The 17,470-nt window shown below is 41.7% G+C and overlaps 1 protein-coding gene across 1 annotated transcript in view; it reads right to left on the reverse strand.

The window, feature by feature from the left end:
* Nucleotides 1-17,250, reverse strand: part of mfsd2b (major facilitator superfamily domain containing 2B) — a gene marked incomplete at its 5' end in the record, with an annotated part of 18,364 nt that extends 1,114 nt beyond the window's left edge. The window contains 13 exon segments of the mRNA XM_035678904.1: nt 289-465; nt 685-828; nt 2,183-2,292; nt 2,488-2,571; nt 2,883-2,966; nt 3,482-3,600; nt 4,448-4,538; nt 5,891-6,072; nt 6,191-6,269; nt 7,833-7,956; nt 11,592-11,716; nt 11,852-11,977; nt 16,907-17,250. Coding sequence (XP_035534797.1) covers nt 289-465; nt 685-828; nt 2,183-2,292; nt 2,488-2,571; nt 2,883-2,966; nt 3,482-3,600; nt 4,448-4,538; nt 5,891-6,072; nt 6,191-6,269; nt 7,833-7,956; nt 11,592-11,716; nt 11,852-11,977; nt 16,907-17,233 — 1,772 coding nt within the window.
* Between the last annotated feature and the right edge of the window lie 220 nt (nt 17,251-17,470).

The following is a 17,470-nucleotide window of genomic DNA, read 5'->3' on the forward strand; positions in this document are numbered from 1 at the left end:
TCAAGCTTCAAAAATACTGGATCCATGCAAGTCAATGGCATCTTTCATTAGACCCTTAGTGCCTCTGAAGTGCCCACTTCTTCAAACACACAGTTTGTAACAGACTATCTGTGAAAGTCTCAAAACCAAGCCAAACTTTCTAAAGGAAAAATAACCCTGATGGCATCATCAGTAGTAACTTGTGACAACTAAACATAACTTAACTTTTTTTTAATCAATATTAATATGTGCCCCTTTAAATACAGAAAGGTTCAAGTATTTTTTCTCAGGCTAATGCTTTCTACTCACCGTAACTCATCCAGGCAGAGTTTATTCCTGAGCCTGACATCTTCACTGATAGGATAGAGCAGCAGGATCATTAACCCTGTAACAATGAAGGCCACTGGAGCAGCACCAATCAGCAGCTTCAGGGTGTACACTACAGGAGCAGGCTGCTTGCAAGCGCCGGTGTCATAACCTGCAAATCTACACACACACACACACAAAGATCCCATTTAAATACAGGTTAAAGGAAATCGACATCCAGTCTGACACTGCAACACAGCTACTGCAAACTCAACACCTTTCACATGATTAATAATGAATCAGGCCTAGGGGTTCATTTCTGCATGGGACCATAACACTCTAAGTGCAAATGCAGAACATCATAGTGTGTAAATCAATGTGATAGCAGTGCAGACTTACTCAAGACAGAGGGTGGACACTCCCAGGGAGATGCCAGCTGCGAACTTGGTGAAGAACACGTAGAACGAGTAGAAGATGGCTTCGTGGCCTTTAGAGTGGGGGTTGGCCAGTCTGAAGTCATCCACCACATCTGGCAGCATAGACCTGAAAGGCACAAACATACATGCGAGTTGAATGCACGCTATCTGTGTTTTTGTTTTTTTGCAGGTTTTATGAGCATGTGTCTTTAAAACTCAACATCACTCTAAGACAAGGCAACATTTTAAGCGGATGTGTGCCTACGACCTCCCTCACTCTTACTTTAATCATCTTATACAACCACTTAAGATGGTCGCAGCTGATGATGTGAGGTCTACTTATAGAGCTCTGATAAACCGGTGTGCTAAAATTACAGAGCTAATAGCACGATTAGATGATGAGCAGCGGGCGGTACCACCGGCCTCAGCCCACAGACAGGATAAACAATTGTCCCCTTCCAAAATAAACATGCCACCATGAGGCCCCTGTAATTTAGGGTTTGAGGAAGGGGACAAGAGTTGAGTGAGGAGCAGAGTCTGCCATAGAAACAACTGGAGAACGGACAGAAGGAGACTGCTTTACCTCTGGTGTTGTATTAGCTCTGTGATGGTAGAAAAGATTTATAGTAGACACCGGCTCTAATTCTTAAAAATGACATCATTTTTATGACCGTGACGTGACCCAAGTGAATGGACATGGCCCTCTAGGCCCCAAGTCACCACTAACAGCATCTTGGTGCACTATTGTGGTTTGACTAATGACACTTTGCATTAAATCAAAGGAGACCAACATGAGCAGTACAACCACTGCACAGACAGACATATAGCAGGACTGCAATTACATAAACAATGCCAGAGGCTTAGTGGATTTTGAATATTTTAGGGATGTACATTTATATTCTTAGGATATAAAGTGAGCCGTAGCATATTTCTTTGAATCCTCATTGGGGGGGGGGAGGGCTCTCTGAACATAAACTGGACAGATGGCAGGGAGACGCCCTGGACAGTCCTAAATAGGGCTGACTCTCAGACTTACATTTATATACCAAAGGCAACATACTTTAGAGTCTCCAGTCTACCGAGCTTGCCTCTTTTTGAACCACTTTTTTGAAGTACTACAAAAAAGCGCAACTGAAAATATTTCCAGTACTAACTAAATACTAAACAGAATTGTAGAATTGTGTTTTTACTTTAATTTCTATGAAGGGGTAGTTGATATGAAACAACTAGAAAAAATAATTTTAACAAATAATCTTGCCGATTTCATGCTGTGGGCCGGAGGGATGGAGCCACAGAGACGAAGAAGAAACTCTTGATCCGTTGATTTAACTTAAATGTTTAAACTATTTTTTTTAATGACTTGGTGTTTTGAATTCAAATAACTGTGGAAATCCTATATTTGATGGGTAAGTGACATTCTCCCAGAAGAATAAGGGTGGCTTTCACAGAAAATTGGATTTGTGTGTGTTTGGAAGTCTTACCATGGCAGCAGGAGCGAGGCAGCCACACTGAGTCCAGAGGAGACAGCCACAACGTAGGCCACCACAACATTGGGGATGAAGACCAGCATCATGGTGAAGGGCATGATCCACTAGATAGAGGAAAAAAAAGTCTTAAATCTCTAACAAATTCAAAACCTGACATTTTTCAGGTGTGTTTTTGTTTTTGTGATTAAGAGAAGGATGCCGCATTCCTAACATTGCCCACAAGATGGCACAACCATCAAAGGGTAATAAGCCGTGTCAAAAGCTGCTCTGGCAAACCAAAACAAAAACAGTATACTCACTGTGATACCGCAAAAAGCGGCCGTCTTCTTCCCAAACCTCCGCAGAAACCATTGCCAGAACGGGACGCTTATCACTGCAGAAACCTGGGTAAACATGTGCAAGCAGAAAATGTATGACGCATCTGTAAGGAGAACTGTTTTGAATATGATTCAGTCTAGTAGATTTTGAAAAAGAAATACCAATGGAAAAGATGTGCAATAAGGCAAGTGTCTATATTCATAAGGTCTACATAAAAATCTAAGATTCATCTAAAACTGGAGTTATAACTAAAGTTATAAAGAACTGTCAATCTATGTAGTCTATGCTACTCAAGTTTTTTAAATCATGCATCTATACCTTTGTAATTTACAGACAAGTATTTGTGAGGGGAATCAGTGATAAAAGCTGTACTCACCAGAATGGTCAGCACAATATTCTGGAAGTGATCCCTCAGGTCGGCGGCGTAAGTGCAGAAGAGGACAAAGTTGCTCTGTACCAGCTGCAGAAATCAGAGATCAAACATTCAGATAGTCAGCCTCGTCTTGTCTACTCAGCACTGTCGCTCGGCACTCAGCTTGCTGTGCTGAGTGCCAAATGAAGTGACTGGAGAAGCTGCTGACGGTGTTTTGCAGTGATTTATTCCCTCTATCTCCCTCACATGGATGACAACTGACACCTCCTCTGAGATGAGAGCACGAAAAAATACAGAAATAGATTTGATGCAAAAGTTGGAAAGTCTGCAATAATTGAATCAGCCTAAACCTGAAGTGTCAAAACTGTAGCATCGGCCTACATGTGACAGGCAAACAGCAAGGCTGTGCTGCGCTCTCAAGAGTCCTGAGACTTAAAACATGCTTTAAACCATGAGCTTTCAGTAAGTGCTCTTCTACATTGATCAAATCAACATTGAGCGCCAGCAATTCTTCCGCACTGTCAGGATCCAGGACTGGCTCCATTTACTGTAACGCTGACTGTCATGTCTAAGAAGTGCTTTATAAATAAATTTGCATTTACCTGAATGGCGACAGTGATGAAGAGGAATGCAGCAGTTAGAGTGAGGTACGGCCCGTGTCTCATCACCAGGATGAAGGCCTTATAGAATGTCTGCTTCTCTGTCTTTGGGGCGTACGGATCTGAAACAGTAACATGTGAAATAAGAATATGAGTATGCAGCGTATCGAATAACATGCAGTAAGAGAAAGGTGATGGATTTGCTCACTGGAAATCCTGGAACTGCCCCTGCAATGCAGTGGATGCACACCTAGGTCTGCACAGTGGTCTTACCCAGCTGAGACAGTACAACCTTATGTTGTATTAAGTTTAGTTTGTTTAGCTGTAGACGTTGCAGTTACATAATATGTATCTTAGACCACTAGCCCAAAGTGATGCACCAAGGTTATTTATTTCATTCCCAACTAGACTGCTTTCAATCCAAAATGTGTTACCAAATGTGAAATAGTTCATTAGGGTCAAAAATGATGGATTGCTATTCTCATAATTGAGTTGTGTGTGGATTCAATGAGTCAATAGCCTATAATAGCAAAAATATAGCTTGTTTTATCTAACCAACAATCCAGTATAAAAGGAGAAAGGAGAAGAGGGGAAAATGCAACATATTGTGACATTTGAGAGGCAGACAAGCTCATGTTTGGCATTTTGCTTGATAAATGATTTAAAGCATTTGAGTATTGTACTTCAGCAAAGTTGGGGGGGTCTCTCAAGAGACAGATTTTTAAAAAAGAACAGTGAAAATCGACACCTCAAGTTTGTAATTCAGGCTTTTTGGTCAAATCTTTAAGTCCCAAGCCCAGTCTGCGATAACACCGATTACATCATCAGGGTTCTTTTTTCAAACATAGGAAAGCTCTTTCGAGTTTTCATGAGTACTATAGTACTTTTTGTGATGAGTAAACTGAACTTTATGGAATCAACTAACTGTTTCACCACTGTATTTCCCAGACCCAAAATGAAAGGTCTCACCGTCTCTCTCTTTGACTCCCAGGAACAGCACCACGGTGCAGACGAGGAACACTCCTCCTATAACACCAGCAGCTATCATGTACACCTCCTTCTGCAGAGAGAAAGAACAAACATGTAGCCTACATCAATCCATCTCTTCTTACACAGCCAGCACAATCCGGGCTATTCTGAGCCTTTCCTCAATCTTTAATTCATAATGTTCTCAAACGCCTAAAAAATTGAAGTGCTCCATTTCCACATGCTATATGTCCATTCTGGAAACAAATTGCCACAGTAGTTGTCAGTTTTCACTCAACTAGTGGATACATTTATTTTGTTCTTTCCAGTTCCTCCCAGTACAACATGCATCAGTGCATGATTTATTGCCTGTGACTTTCTGTGTTGATTTCCACATTAGTTTAAACTGCAAACTCTGCCATGCAAATTTCACTGTACAAACACAAGCATGAACAGGAAGAAACCTCAAGTAGATCTGCATCTTAAAATACAGCCTTAACCATTTAATGTCGTACCCCGACAGGAACTGCTCTGCCTTAAACAACCTCTGTTTGTTTGCTATTTTTCCATGCGGCTCAGCCCAGTGGTCCATTATTATTTATGCACATCAAACACTCCCTGTTTCCGAGGGCAGACCTGGTTTGCCCAGACGGTGTGCCACCCTCACCAGCGACCGCAGAGGAATTTAGCGAGTGGCTGCAGAGGGTTTGGCGTGGTGAGTGGATTGCCCCGATAGGGTTCACCCAAAATCCATTGGAAAAGAACCATTTTGAAGCCCAAATAGCTGCGGTGCGACCAAAATCCAATGAAGGACAGTTTGGCTTGTTTCATCTTCACAAAAAAGTCTCATGATGGATTCACAGCAGCAGCAGTTTATTCACAGCTCTGCAAACTGAAACGTGGATGTGAATGTGTCCTATCATGTGTCCCTCGCCTCTGACTTCAAGATAAGCTGCAGCCACCTTCAAGTAAAAGACTAATATATTGAATCTGGGGTGCCTTCAATTGCTCTGGGTGTGATATAAATAGGCCTAATGACTTACAGATTGTAGATTGAGACCCCTCAATGTGGGGGCCACAGTTTGGAGCCTGATGTGAGGGAGGAACCCCCTTTGTGGTTACGAGAGGGGAGCTGGCTCAGGATGTTGGGTTCAGATATCAAACAGTGGCGTCTCCTTTCAATCCCATGGGTTAAAATGTGAAGCCATTTTGGATGTCAGAACATGCAGATAGTCTGTAAATACGGACCCCAATTTTAAACAATCCTCCTTTTCATTCAGCGCTGCTTTTTTAGACCTCGGATATTTAGCAAAAGTAAACCGCCTTGAGTACACACCGCAGCTCCAAGTTAAGTGAGAATGCTGATGACAGTCCGAGTTATTTTCAAACCAACTCTGTGGCCTACTTTGAACACCTGGGCTTCTGGCTTGGCACGGTGACACTTACCGAGTGTGACAGGTAGTCCTGGGAGCGCACCAGGCTCTTGACGATCTCTGGCCCGCTGCTGTTGCCAAGGTAACTGGCAGACATGTTCTGAGTCGGGCAGTGCTTCAGAGTGTGAGCGCTGGCCACAATCTGGCCCTGGATGGCAGCACCCACAAGTGTCCCCAGCACCTCCATTGTCATTCCTGGCATTATACAAGTAAAGTCAGCCAGTTACCAGTTATCATACTTCAAATAAATTCACTCATTCTTAATCTGGGGGCATTACATTAATAACTGCTTTTTGCATATAAAAGACCTTACGGTAGGCAGTGGCTGAGTCTCTTTCCTTTTGGTCCGTGCTCAGGAACATGGTGAGAGCAGAGTAAGGCACGTGGAAGCACTGCAATGGAGCAGAAAGACATGGCTTGGGGTAAAACATAAATACAACAGCAATCAAATCTTGTAAGGTTGAAGAAACATAATGAGTTTGAGTTTATTTTTTTAATTTTTAGCCATGCTAGCAACATGGACCTAGTTTACTGCTCCACCATTTTGGCCCAGAACAAAATATCTTAGCAGCTATTCAACGGATTGCCATGAAAGGTTGCCAAAAACTCAACGTTGAACTGCCATGTTTGTACAGTAGCCCAGAAGGGACGAACTGAACACTGGCTCTAGATAGGGCTATTTGTGTTTCACTGCCACCTTAGTTTCTCCTTTGCGCTTAGAAGAAGAGGGTGAAGTGAGGGAATTGAAATCTGCAACTATACTAAATGCCAATAAATCCTACACACTGGTCTTTTAAATACAGGCCCCAAGCATGGCTTTCAACTCTTGTCAAGTCTTGTTAGGATATAACATTTGACTCACAATCAAATGGGAACACCCAAGATATCTTTAGATGTCTTTTATCTACATGTTCCCGTGAAAATGCAAAATGTACACATATATCAAAAGCAATCTCTGCACTTTCCATGTTGGCCAACCTCAGCGCTCTGTTTTCTCCTCCCTCACCACCTCTCCCAGAGAATAGGCGAGCAAACCAATTCCTGTTTCACTTTGTAATTTACACAAGGGCCCAGTCAGCACTGCGGCCAAACGAGCATGCATAGCCATGACGAAAATAAACGTGGCTGTGAAATGGATTTTTTTCAGCCACTGGTTCTATACAGCATGTCATTTATGGGGCCTTTTACTGGATGTAAACATTTATAGAACGGAACCTGCTTAACTGTCCACTGCAGATGGAAGTGAGAACTGATAAATCTCATAGAAACCCATTATTAGTTGATTACATAAACAGATGATATACTGCATTCTGACCTCTGTTTACAGACTGAATGATAACAGCTGGCCGTTCCCAGCTAGCTTCACACAAACACACATCCAGAGACAATGTAGGAAGGCTAAAAGTGGTAACCAGCATTTACCCAGCAAGAGGTTCCTGGCAGGACTGACCGTATACTTATCAAGTAGTTAGAATGACTTGCCATTACAGCTCGCCACAGTGTGGCTGCAGCGGTCGGCGCGCTCTGTGGCACATGTTATATGGGTTACCCCAGAGCAGAGCACAGCAGAAAGGGAGAGAGATGAATGGTCTGGACCATAATAACAAAAGGCAACCTAAATAACTTCACTTCCCCTTTGAGGTAAGGTATCTAAGAGCTCTGGGCTCTAATCTGCTGCGCATCTCACAAATCAAAGTGTAAATCCTTGGAGCTGTCGTGAGTGTGGCATGAGATGACTGTAATCATCTCCACTCTAAACTGCGTTATTTGCAAAGTTTGCTACATTTTATCTATATATTATGTAACGTGTCATCTGTAGACTACGAGCTGCATCCATCAGAGCTTTCATCTCCGGTTTCCCACTTGACGTCTCTCTTGTCCCGCTGAGTTATCTGAGGCATGCGTTTAGATTTCTTAAACATCAAAAGCACTTCTGAAAGAGTGTTCATACTTACAGTGATGAGGGTTTGGTAGAGGCAGTAGAAGCCTAGGTACCAGATGAACCTCCCGCTGATGAAAGGAGGAACAAACCAGAGGTAGAAGTAGGCGACCACCAAGAACGGAGTGCAACCCAACATCCTAAAGAAGAAGAAATGTGTCAGGTGAGTCAGGGAACAAAAAGTTTTACTCTGAATGAAAAAAAAAAGATGACAGTTATCCTGTTTACATGTCATAATTTGCTTCAACAACAAGCTTTCTCCAAACAGCCCTGATAAGCTGTCAGAGCAGGGATGATAGTGGTTGTGTTATGTAATTTTCAAAGCAGTGTAGTGTAAAAATCACGCCATATTTCTAGCAGATTACAGTGAGGCTAAACTGACTGCTAAATGATTATGTTGTTGTAAGTATGATAGGAATCTGTCCTGGGAGGGACGGCAAGCAAGGAAATACCACAATATTTCAAACCTACATAGCTTTTAAAGATCAACACACACACACACACACACACACGAATATACAATACACACTCAAGCAGAGACCATGAAGCAATTCTGCTGTGTTGTGCTTTTTTCAGAACTTAGAGTGATACAGTGTGTGGGCCATGTATAATGCATAAGTAAACAACTGGCATGTGTCACTGTGGTTAAAGTGAACAGCTGTGTTTCAAAATGAAGCGAAAAAAGGACAGATTACAGATTATCGACACTCTGACTCATCTCCACCATCCCTCCACTTCTTTTTCTTTTTATGTAGTGTGTTTGTATTGTGGGCTAGAACCTGGAACAGCTGTAATACCAACACATCTACAAGTAGAAAGAGGGACTGAGGGACATTTTGGTGACTGTGACAAAACCTGCAAGGGGTTCTGACCTCTGGTCTGCTCCACACCAGAAACTATAAACAGAGAAAGTGGGAGAAAGAGGTAGAGAGAGGCCGGGAATGGTCATTTCTAGCATCGTCCAGCCTGCCCACCTCACTCTCCTCCTGATTGTTTGCTTAAACAAAGGCGGCTGACAACGCTGGTGCTGCAGTATTGACCGCTTGGTCATGGGAGCGATGAAAGGGCCCCGGGGTCAGTGAATGGGACAGTTAGAATGTTCCTGCAAGATGACTGTGCTCAGGCTAAAGCAACAAAGCACATGCGCATACACACGCATAGTTTCTCACACATCAGGCATGCATGAATACACATTCACACCTGTCCCAATAATTTGCACAGTCTTAATTAAGGCCAGAGCAAGTTGATAGAAGGCTGGCACAGATTTGTCTCTGACTTGTTCAAGACGCTCGCAGCATGTTAATGAGAGGATGTGCAGTGGAACAGAGGGGATTTAGAAGAGGTCTGGTGGGTGAGAGCGTTCTCTCTTGGCTGATTTGGGGTTTAGTAGTGTTCATATATCCCTGTGGTGGAAAGTAATTAAGGGCATTTACTTCAGTACTGTTACTTAGGTGCCGTTTTGAATGTTGCATACTTATATTTCACAGTTGTTTCCAAATTAAGATGTTACATTAAAACCATATAATCTCATAAAATACAATGTAATGTTTAAGATCAGTGGCTCCCAACCTTTTTGGCTTGTGACCCCTTACAAAAAAGCGTAGTTTGGGGCCCCTTGTCACAGGTCTCAGATGTCTTTGAGTGGTTAGTAGTTCCACCACAGAGTATATTCTCCTTGGAACTTTTCAGATGGTTTTATTTAAATAACTATTCAACGCCCAAAGAGTTAAATGATCCAACATTTTACATAAAAAGCAGGGATAAGAGAAAAATTTCCAAAAAATGAATACAAATTTGTGTAGCAGAACTTTGTTTTATCTTCTTACCGCATTAATCATCTCAGATTTACTATGTGACCCCTAGGTTGGGATAGACTGGACTACACTACCTAACTGTACATAAAGAGGCCAAGTACTTTTTTGCTGATAATACTTCTTTACTTTTATTTAGATTTGAAGTAAGATAAGTGACTTTACTTATAATGGAGTTTTTTGTTTTTTTTAAAGAACTTTCTTTTTTTTGTTGATTCTGGCTGCCCTGTGAAGAAAAGCGGCAGTGTTTCTATTGCCTTGTTTAATTGATTTCAAGGGGAATCCGATCGATTCTGACACAGTGGCAGGCATTAAGAATAACTATATAGAAATAGACAATCTTCTCACAGATGGTCTTGTGTTCTTATGGTAGGCATCACTATTGAAATGAGCCAGAGCCAGAGACAATCATCTCCCGTGGACAAAAAAGAAGCTTTCTCAAGGTTCTACTTGTCTGCTGGACTGTACATCATTGCAATCACAAAATAATAAACAAGGCAGCACACAAGTGGGAATTTGGGCAAAATGACCCCATCCTAAAGAACTCTGGGCAAAGATACCAATCACTTTATGTCTGGCTGTGGATGTGACAGCCAGAGGGGCAAAAGCACTTCCTGCTGCATAGACAGAGGGGACTTTCCAAACAAGGCTGAAACTGAGGGAGTGTCTCGCAATCTCATCATAAATACTGATGAACACACATTTAAAATACCCACGTATACCACACAAAGTATTCACATGAACACACACAAGCAAGAACACACACACACACACACACACACACCTACAGCTTCCCGGGGGTAATCAAAGCTGATTTAACAGCCATCAGCATCTGTCTGCTATTGAGTGCGGCTGGCTAGCCACAGTGGACTTGGTCCCCCTCCAGCACTGTCAGTTTGTGTGTAATCTATGGTTTATAATGCAGCAGGCATTAGACACTAGAGTGTAATTACAGTAAGTGTCACGCTAGTGTGTTCAAAAGACATACACTGCACTGACACGCATATCCGCTTATAAAATCATCTTTGAAAATGGTGATTTATGGAAATGGTGGTATTAGCTTTATGTAATCCACAATTATAGAGCCACAAAGTAGCAAAGTAGGACATTCTTGCAGATAAAGAAAAGCTGGATGATCAAAACCCAAATCTGAAATAAGGTGTTACATAAACACAATAAAATGTCACCGGGCAGAACGGTGGCAGATGATTTATAAAGGAATGAAGATAAACGTCCTTGCTTATTGTTGTCTGCCAACAGAAGTAAAAAACCAGCCCACGCCCTTGAAGCATACAGTGTGTAGCGCTCATCAGAGGGAGCGCCGGGAGCGTAATTAAAGTACAGCAGTTATTTATTCAGCCCAATCCTCAGGTGAGAGGCTTGGGCATGAGAATAATTTCAAAACCATCCAAAACCGGAGCATGTGGCTTTTTTTTGTTTGGATTTTGCACAAACATGATGTAGCAGCCGTAATTATGTCTGAGAGAGTGGGAGCAAACCAAAGTTTCATAATCTATCGACAAATTACAGCCCTTTGCACGAGCTTAGCCATATGCCAACAGCAGCACTTTAACATCTGTTAACTAAAGAAAGGAGGATCGTTTTGTTTATTAGCTTAGATAAATAAACATGTATTCCATTTTCATTGGGCTGTTGGATAACTAAGGAATAGAACTGAGCGGTGTGCCAATACTGGAATATTGTCCAGTATTCTGATCAGATGCCACCTGTTTCTGATTTTAGGGGCTGAATTACAATTAAACAATACACTTTCTGAATGAATTTCACTTTTAAGCTTAAAGGTATTTCTCATCATTTTCTTTTGTGTCTCTTTGAGCCAGTGATAAAACCTAAATGTAAAGGAGTAAGAAGAAGAACTATGACAGAAATACAGGAGTGGGTACGAGATAACAATAATGAAGGAATTCAGGGGTTTTCCTTCATAGTGCGAGCAGGGAGCTCACCAGGGCATGAGTCTGCCAATTCTCGTCCATCTGCTCTTTGTAATGAAGAAACCAACAATGGGATCGGTCACTGCACCCCAGGCTTTACCAATGAATAGCACCATGGAGGCCTGGAAGGCGTTGATCTGCAGAGCAAAACAGGGACAGACTGGGGTTAAAAACACATGCAGGCACAAAAGTCACAAACTGATTTGTTCACACATAAGAACCACACACACCCTCTTACACTTTCTCATTCTCTATGTCATCAAACACATTACCTGAGCTATATCAAGCAGGTAGATTTGCAGGAAGAAGGATATGGCGCTGGAAGCCACCTCCTTGGGCGCACCGCCAATGGCAAAACACAGCTTACTGCATAACGTCAACTTGTTGCCCAACTCAGTCTGTGGAGACAGAGGTGACAGGGGAGACAGGGAAAAAAGTTAATAAGATAATGGTGTCCATGTAGGTCAAGCTGCAAATGAGCAAATTAACTTTTCTGCACTGTAAGCATTCTGAAGACTCTTTCCCATCATGCGGGGATGGGAAATACAGGATGCCAGCTACTGAAAAATGACTGCTGACGCAAAACACACAATAATTTAAAGCAACTATAGCCCATGTAACCATACATACAAGGCTCAGGCCAATATACATAATGTAAAAGAATATATTTAGATCATAGTCAGTATGCATTTACTGTTCATAGTTTCATCAGACTCATTCCTGGAACAGGGAGTCAGGAGTATAAACAAAGAATGTGTCATTCTAGTTATTAGCCAATAAGTGTGGAGGATACAGTCTTGACATGAAAAAATGTGATGTAATTGACAAAAATAGACATATTGGAGGACTGCTATTAATTTTAGCAAGGGCCAAGGAAATTCCTACCACAACATTATACTACTTCCGATACACGCCAATGTGAAGTATAAGGTGTGTTGCTCTTAAATAAATTAGGCCATGACTAACACAAATAGTGAATCCAGTAGTCATTCATTGTCTGAATCTTTTAGAATTCTATTTCAGGTGCTCCTAAAATAACATTCCTTCCACATCTTCATCTCCCAACAATTCAGTGATTCAGTGGATGAATGTAAAGAATAGTACAGAAGTTGATTAAACATCACGCTGCATTTGCTATGATGTATGCAGGAGATGTGTACACAGTGACACATCTATTATGTCATGAAACCCACTCCCTTACAGACACACAAATTGTCACTCAGCTATTCATATCTTCCTGTATCTTCGTCTCCTTAAATGACAGGTTACTCTAGCGAACTAGAAAGATGTTCATGTATTAAATATGTTTAAGTGTGAGCAAAATAGAGGATCAGAGGGGGACCGCCTACCAGGCTGTTTGCATTGTGGTCTATATGTGCAGACACTGAGGCACGCGGAGGAGTCTTAGAAACCCACCGAGTCATCCGCAGCTTCGTTTCCCCTCATCGTGCTCTGCTAAAACCAACAGACACGTGACTCTGTGTGTGTTTGTGATAGAAGGGCAATCTATCATCTTCACACATGAGTTAGACGAGACATCACAGTCTAGGGAGCCCGATATTTACGACTGTCTCCGAGGCTGTGCACACATATCAACCTTTGCCTGTTCCTCTCTACAGTCCAACCTTTGGTGTCAGACACACACACTCACACACAAAACAGTGTCACTCCAGATCCAGTGGCCCAGGCTTGGCCCACAGCTACTCCCCTCAGAGTTTTATGAAAGAAGGAAATCACCAAAGTAACCACAGCCACGACCGAAACACTGTTATTATCCGACTCACATTTTCTCTTCCTCCGTTCTTCGCCCCATCAAAACATTGAGGGGTTCAAGAACGACAATTACCAGGAGGGAGCTGTGTAATTATTCAATCGCAAGACAAGCGGGTCAGAGGTAAGTAAAGGCTGCGTGGCGGTTCTGACTTCAAAACTCTCTCTTCTTCCACTCTCACTGCAATTACCCCTAATTGGAGAGAAAAATTAAAGTCTTTGGTGTCTGGAGAATGCTGCTTAACTGATGATGTGCAAAAATACTCCCAGCACTGCTCTCTCTCTCTCTCACTCTAAATTCTTATGCTTTCCCTCCAAACTCTTACACTCGATCTTTCATTACTGCATTCTTATCATCAAAGAGGATAAACAGGATATCCCTTCTACTGTTGTCTGGATGCACAAACAACACCGCACACACACACGCACACAATTCAACGCACGCATATACAGAAACACTGGCTCCGAGTTAAAGGGAGCATCTGCAAAGTTCAGACTGTCAACAAACAAGGGACAAGGACAGATAAGACTAATCTCTAAAGTTAATGAATCCTTAACCGTTAGAGGGAAAACAATTTAAACTGCACCGCAAGTAATTTAAATCAGGATGGAGGATAATGCTAGTGCAAAGAAAGGAGGGGGAAAAAAACGCTCGAGCCAGCTAAGCTATATTCTCCAAATAAAATGTGTACAATGTATGTTTGCATGCTAAACGTTAAGCTGTTAAAATGGATGCATAAAGCAGTTTAAATGTTTAGTTTAAAAGATTTTTGGAGAATTCTGGGTATCAGGGTCATATCACGGGTTCTATTTATATCAGCTGAAAACATTAGCTTTGTGCCGTCCACTCAGATTTTGGATTATGAGTAGGAAAAGTTGATAATATCAGTGATGGCAACAAGCCCTTAAAAGATGGACTGACAAAATGTACTTTTGTGATGGATTGGGAGGCTTTTCATGCAGAATTTCCAGTGGCAGTATACTGACTAATGGATCTAGCATGTAGTCTATGTAAATATAATGTTTTATATGTTTTATTAATTTCAGGTTAAGTCAACTTATTTTTTCTTGTTCATTTAACTCATCAAAATAATTATTTAAAGAAACTTGAATAGTTTACCAGTCTTCCAAGCATCCATCGTTTTGGAGTTAAAAGATCCTTCTTTTAAGGAGTTTAGAGAAAACATGAATGATGGACACTTACTGTGTATATTTATGACATGTTTAGACATGGTTGTTTCCTTTGAAATTAAATATTTGATATCAGCTCTCGCCCAAAAGTGCATGGCTCCAACAACATTTAAAACTACATTTCTGTAAGGTCTAAAGAAAAATGCACTCTTCACACAAAGAAAACAACCCAGTCTGCATCCAAATTCAGCGCAAATTTTAAACTAATTTCCAGAAGATTGTCTAAATAAGATGCAAATGAATGTGCATTTCCATCCATTACTGTTATGTGGATATCAGAACTTAGGCGCACTGAGATAAACAAAAGCTATTTTCCATCCCTTCCGTGGAGCGGAAGAAAACTTTTCCAACTCAGCTAAGCGTATAAACTTTTTTGTGACATTTTGACTTCGGCTTTTCCACTCAGGTGGTAATGTGCTAGGGCGACTAAAGAGATACTATGTATTGAACTTAATATCTTAGGTTTATTAAACTTGTTTTCTCAAGTTCAGTGAACCTAACTCAGTTGGTTTCACATTACAGTAACTCACTGAATAAACAAATGATTCAAGTTTAACTCATTTAGCTCTAATTTTTTAGGGCAGCAAGGCTTCTTATGTTTTACAGTGTTCAGATCAGTGAAGTTCTGCCATCTAACAAACTAACAATCAATTGTTTGTAGTAACATCTAAATCCCAGGTATCAAATCCAACTCCAAGTCGGTTGCAGAACTGGTTTTAGTGAGTGATGTAACGGAACGTAAAACAGAAAATGAGTGACTAACTGCCATGGTATTGCATTACGACACTATCTGAAAGACTGTCTGCATAGTGGTATCTACCTTAATTAAAGGGGCAATACACCATGTATGCGATAATGTAATGGATAATATGCAACTTTCCAAGTAACAGCCAAGTGTCATTATTGAGCATTTACTAATTGGTATAAACAATTCTCAGAGTGTATCATTTGATTTTCATTGTGAATTAGTAAATGGTCTGTGGGCCATCCGGCACCTTAACAGCCTGTGGGCCTCAAGTAGAGTATCGGTGATGTAAAGGCTTGGTTTTCTGTCTTTCATTTCCCTAGCTTTACAGCCTGTGGGCTCATGAAGAGCATCAATATAAACGCACAGCTTCTCGCACTTCCATTGGCACACAAATACAAAAAAACTCACACACTAAATGATCACCTTCTAGCACTCAAATGAAAATCAGCCATGTAGCTCTCAAAAAGCTAAATAACATAAGATCAAATGAAAAAAGACTGGAAAGTCAACTCTGGCTCCCGTTGTTTGCAAAACTTGATTAAGCCATCCTTTTCTATTGTCTATACACTATCTTGCTTCCTCACCTAAGCCCACTAATATCACCGGTATCAGACAAAAGAAAGCACTCATGTAACAGGAAGGTCATGCCATCAATAGGAACAACCTTTGTCAAATCAATTTTCATGCATTAAATCCACTATGGGGGGGTTACAGTTCACAGGAAAGCAAAGCTGATTAATCACAAACAAAAAAGCAACTAAAGAGATCACACTGTCCATCTTTTTTTCTCAAACTGAGCCACTGTAGCAAAACAGAAAATGAGGGACCAGCTGCCATGGTATTGCATTACAACAGTATTTGAAACACTGTCTGCTTAATATGGTATCTACCTTAATAAAAGGGAAATACACCATGTAAAGGCTTGGTTTTCTGTCTTTCATTTCCTTAGCTTTACAGCCTGTGGGCCCATGAAGAGCACCAATATGAACACACTGCTTCTCACACACAAATACAAACACACTCACACACAAGGCGCTTGCTTACTTTGCTGAATTATCACCCTCTAGCACTGAAATGGAAATCGCCATGTATAGTAATTCTCACAAAGCTAAATAGCATCAGACAAAGCCCCCCCCTTCCCAAAATGGAAAGCTTTTTTCAGTAAGCCATCCTTTTCTATTGTCTTTTTTACTTTCTATTATGACAGTGATTACAACAGTCTTCAAGTCCACTGATAACGCTGGCATCAGATAGCAGACAGGTCATCCCATCAATGCGAACAGCCTTTCTCAAATGAAAGCAATCAACTTCCAGGCACTGAATCTACTATCTGGGGGATTACAGTTCACAGGAAAACAATGCAGCTGATTAATCATAAAAAGATAAGCAACTAAAGAGATCACACTCTCCGTCTTGTTCTCCCTCCCCATCCAATCATGTGAAATCACTCACAGCCAAACTGAGCTGCAGACACACCAGATGAGACTGAGAATGTCACTCAGATTCTCCAAATAAGGGTTAGTAACTGTAGTAACTGTGTGGTTTCAAATACGGTCGTTACATGTGATAGCAACCTGTAGCACAGTACAAGAGAAGCAGCAAAAACAGGTGATCTTACCTGCTGAGGAGTTTCAGCGGGCTTGATGAGCTTCCCCTCAGAGTCCTGTGCTCCCCTCTCTCCTTTGGCCATGGCTGAGAGACTGTGTGTGAGGCGACAGCCGTACTTCTGAGACTGTGTGTGTGAGGGAGTGTTGAAGTGAGTGTGACTGTGGCTCCTTGTGTGAGCGAGAGCGCGATGAGGCGGCCACTGGGAGGTGTGTGTCAGAGGGTGAAACTGGATGTGGCTCTGACTCCGGGTGTGTGCGTGGTGCGTGTGAGTGACTGCTCCAGAGGCTGGGAGCTCCTCCTGCTCCTCTGTGACAACTCTGCCGCTTTCCGCCGCCATTCACATGCTGTTGTGCTCTGGAATGAGGCCATGGAGGGAAGGGCAAAGTCAGACAGGCGGTGCCACACACACACACACAAACATATGCAAAAAAAAAAAAACCACACACACACATACACACTCAATGACAAGCATGTACTGCAACATACAGGCACAAGAATGCAGGCACATAAACACACACATATGAGCACGGACAAAGAATTGCTCTTTGGATGTATGCACAAGAACACACATAAA

Source organism: Morone saxatilis, unplaced genomic scaffold (genome assembly GCF_004916995.1).
Source record: "Morone saxatilis isolate NCDOM2014 unplaced genomic scaffold, NCSU_SB_2.0 Contig7, whole genome shotgun sequence".
NCBI classification, from domain to species: Eukaryota; Metazoa; Chordata; class Actinopteri; family Moronidae; genus Morone; species Morone saxatilis.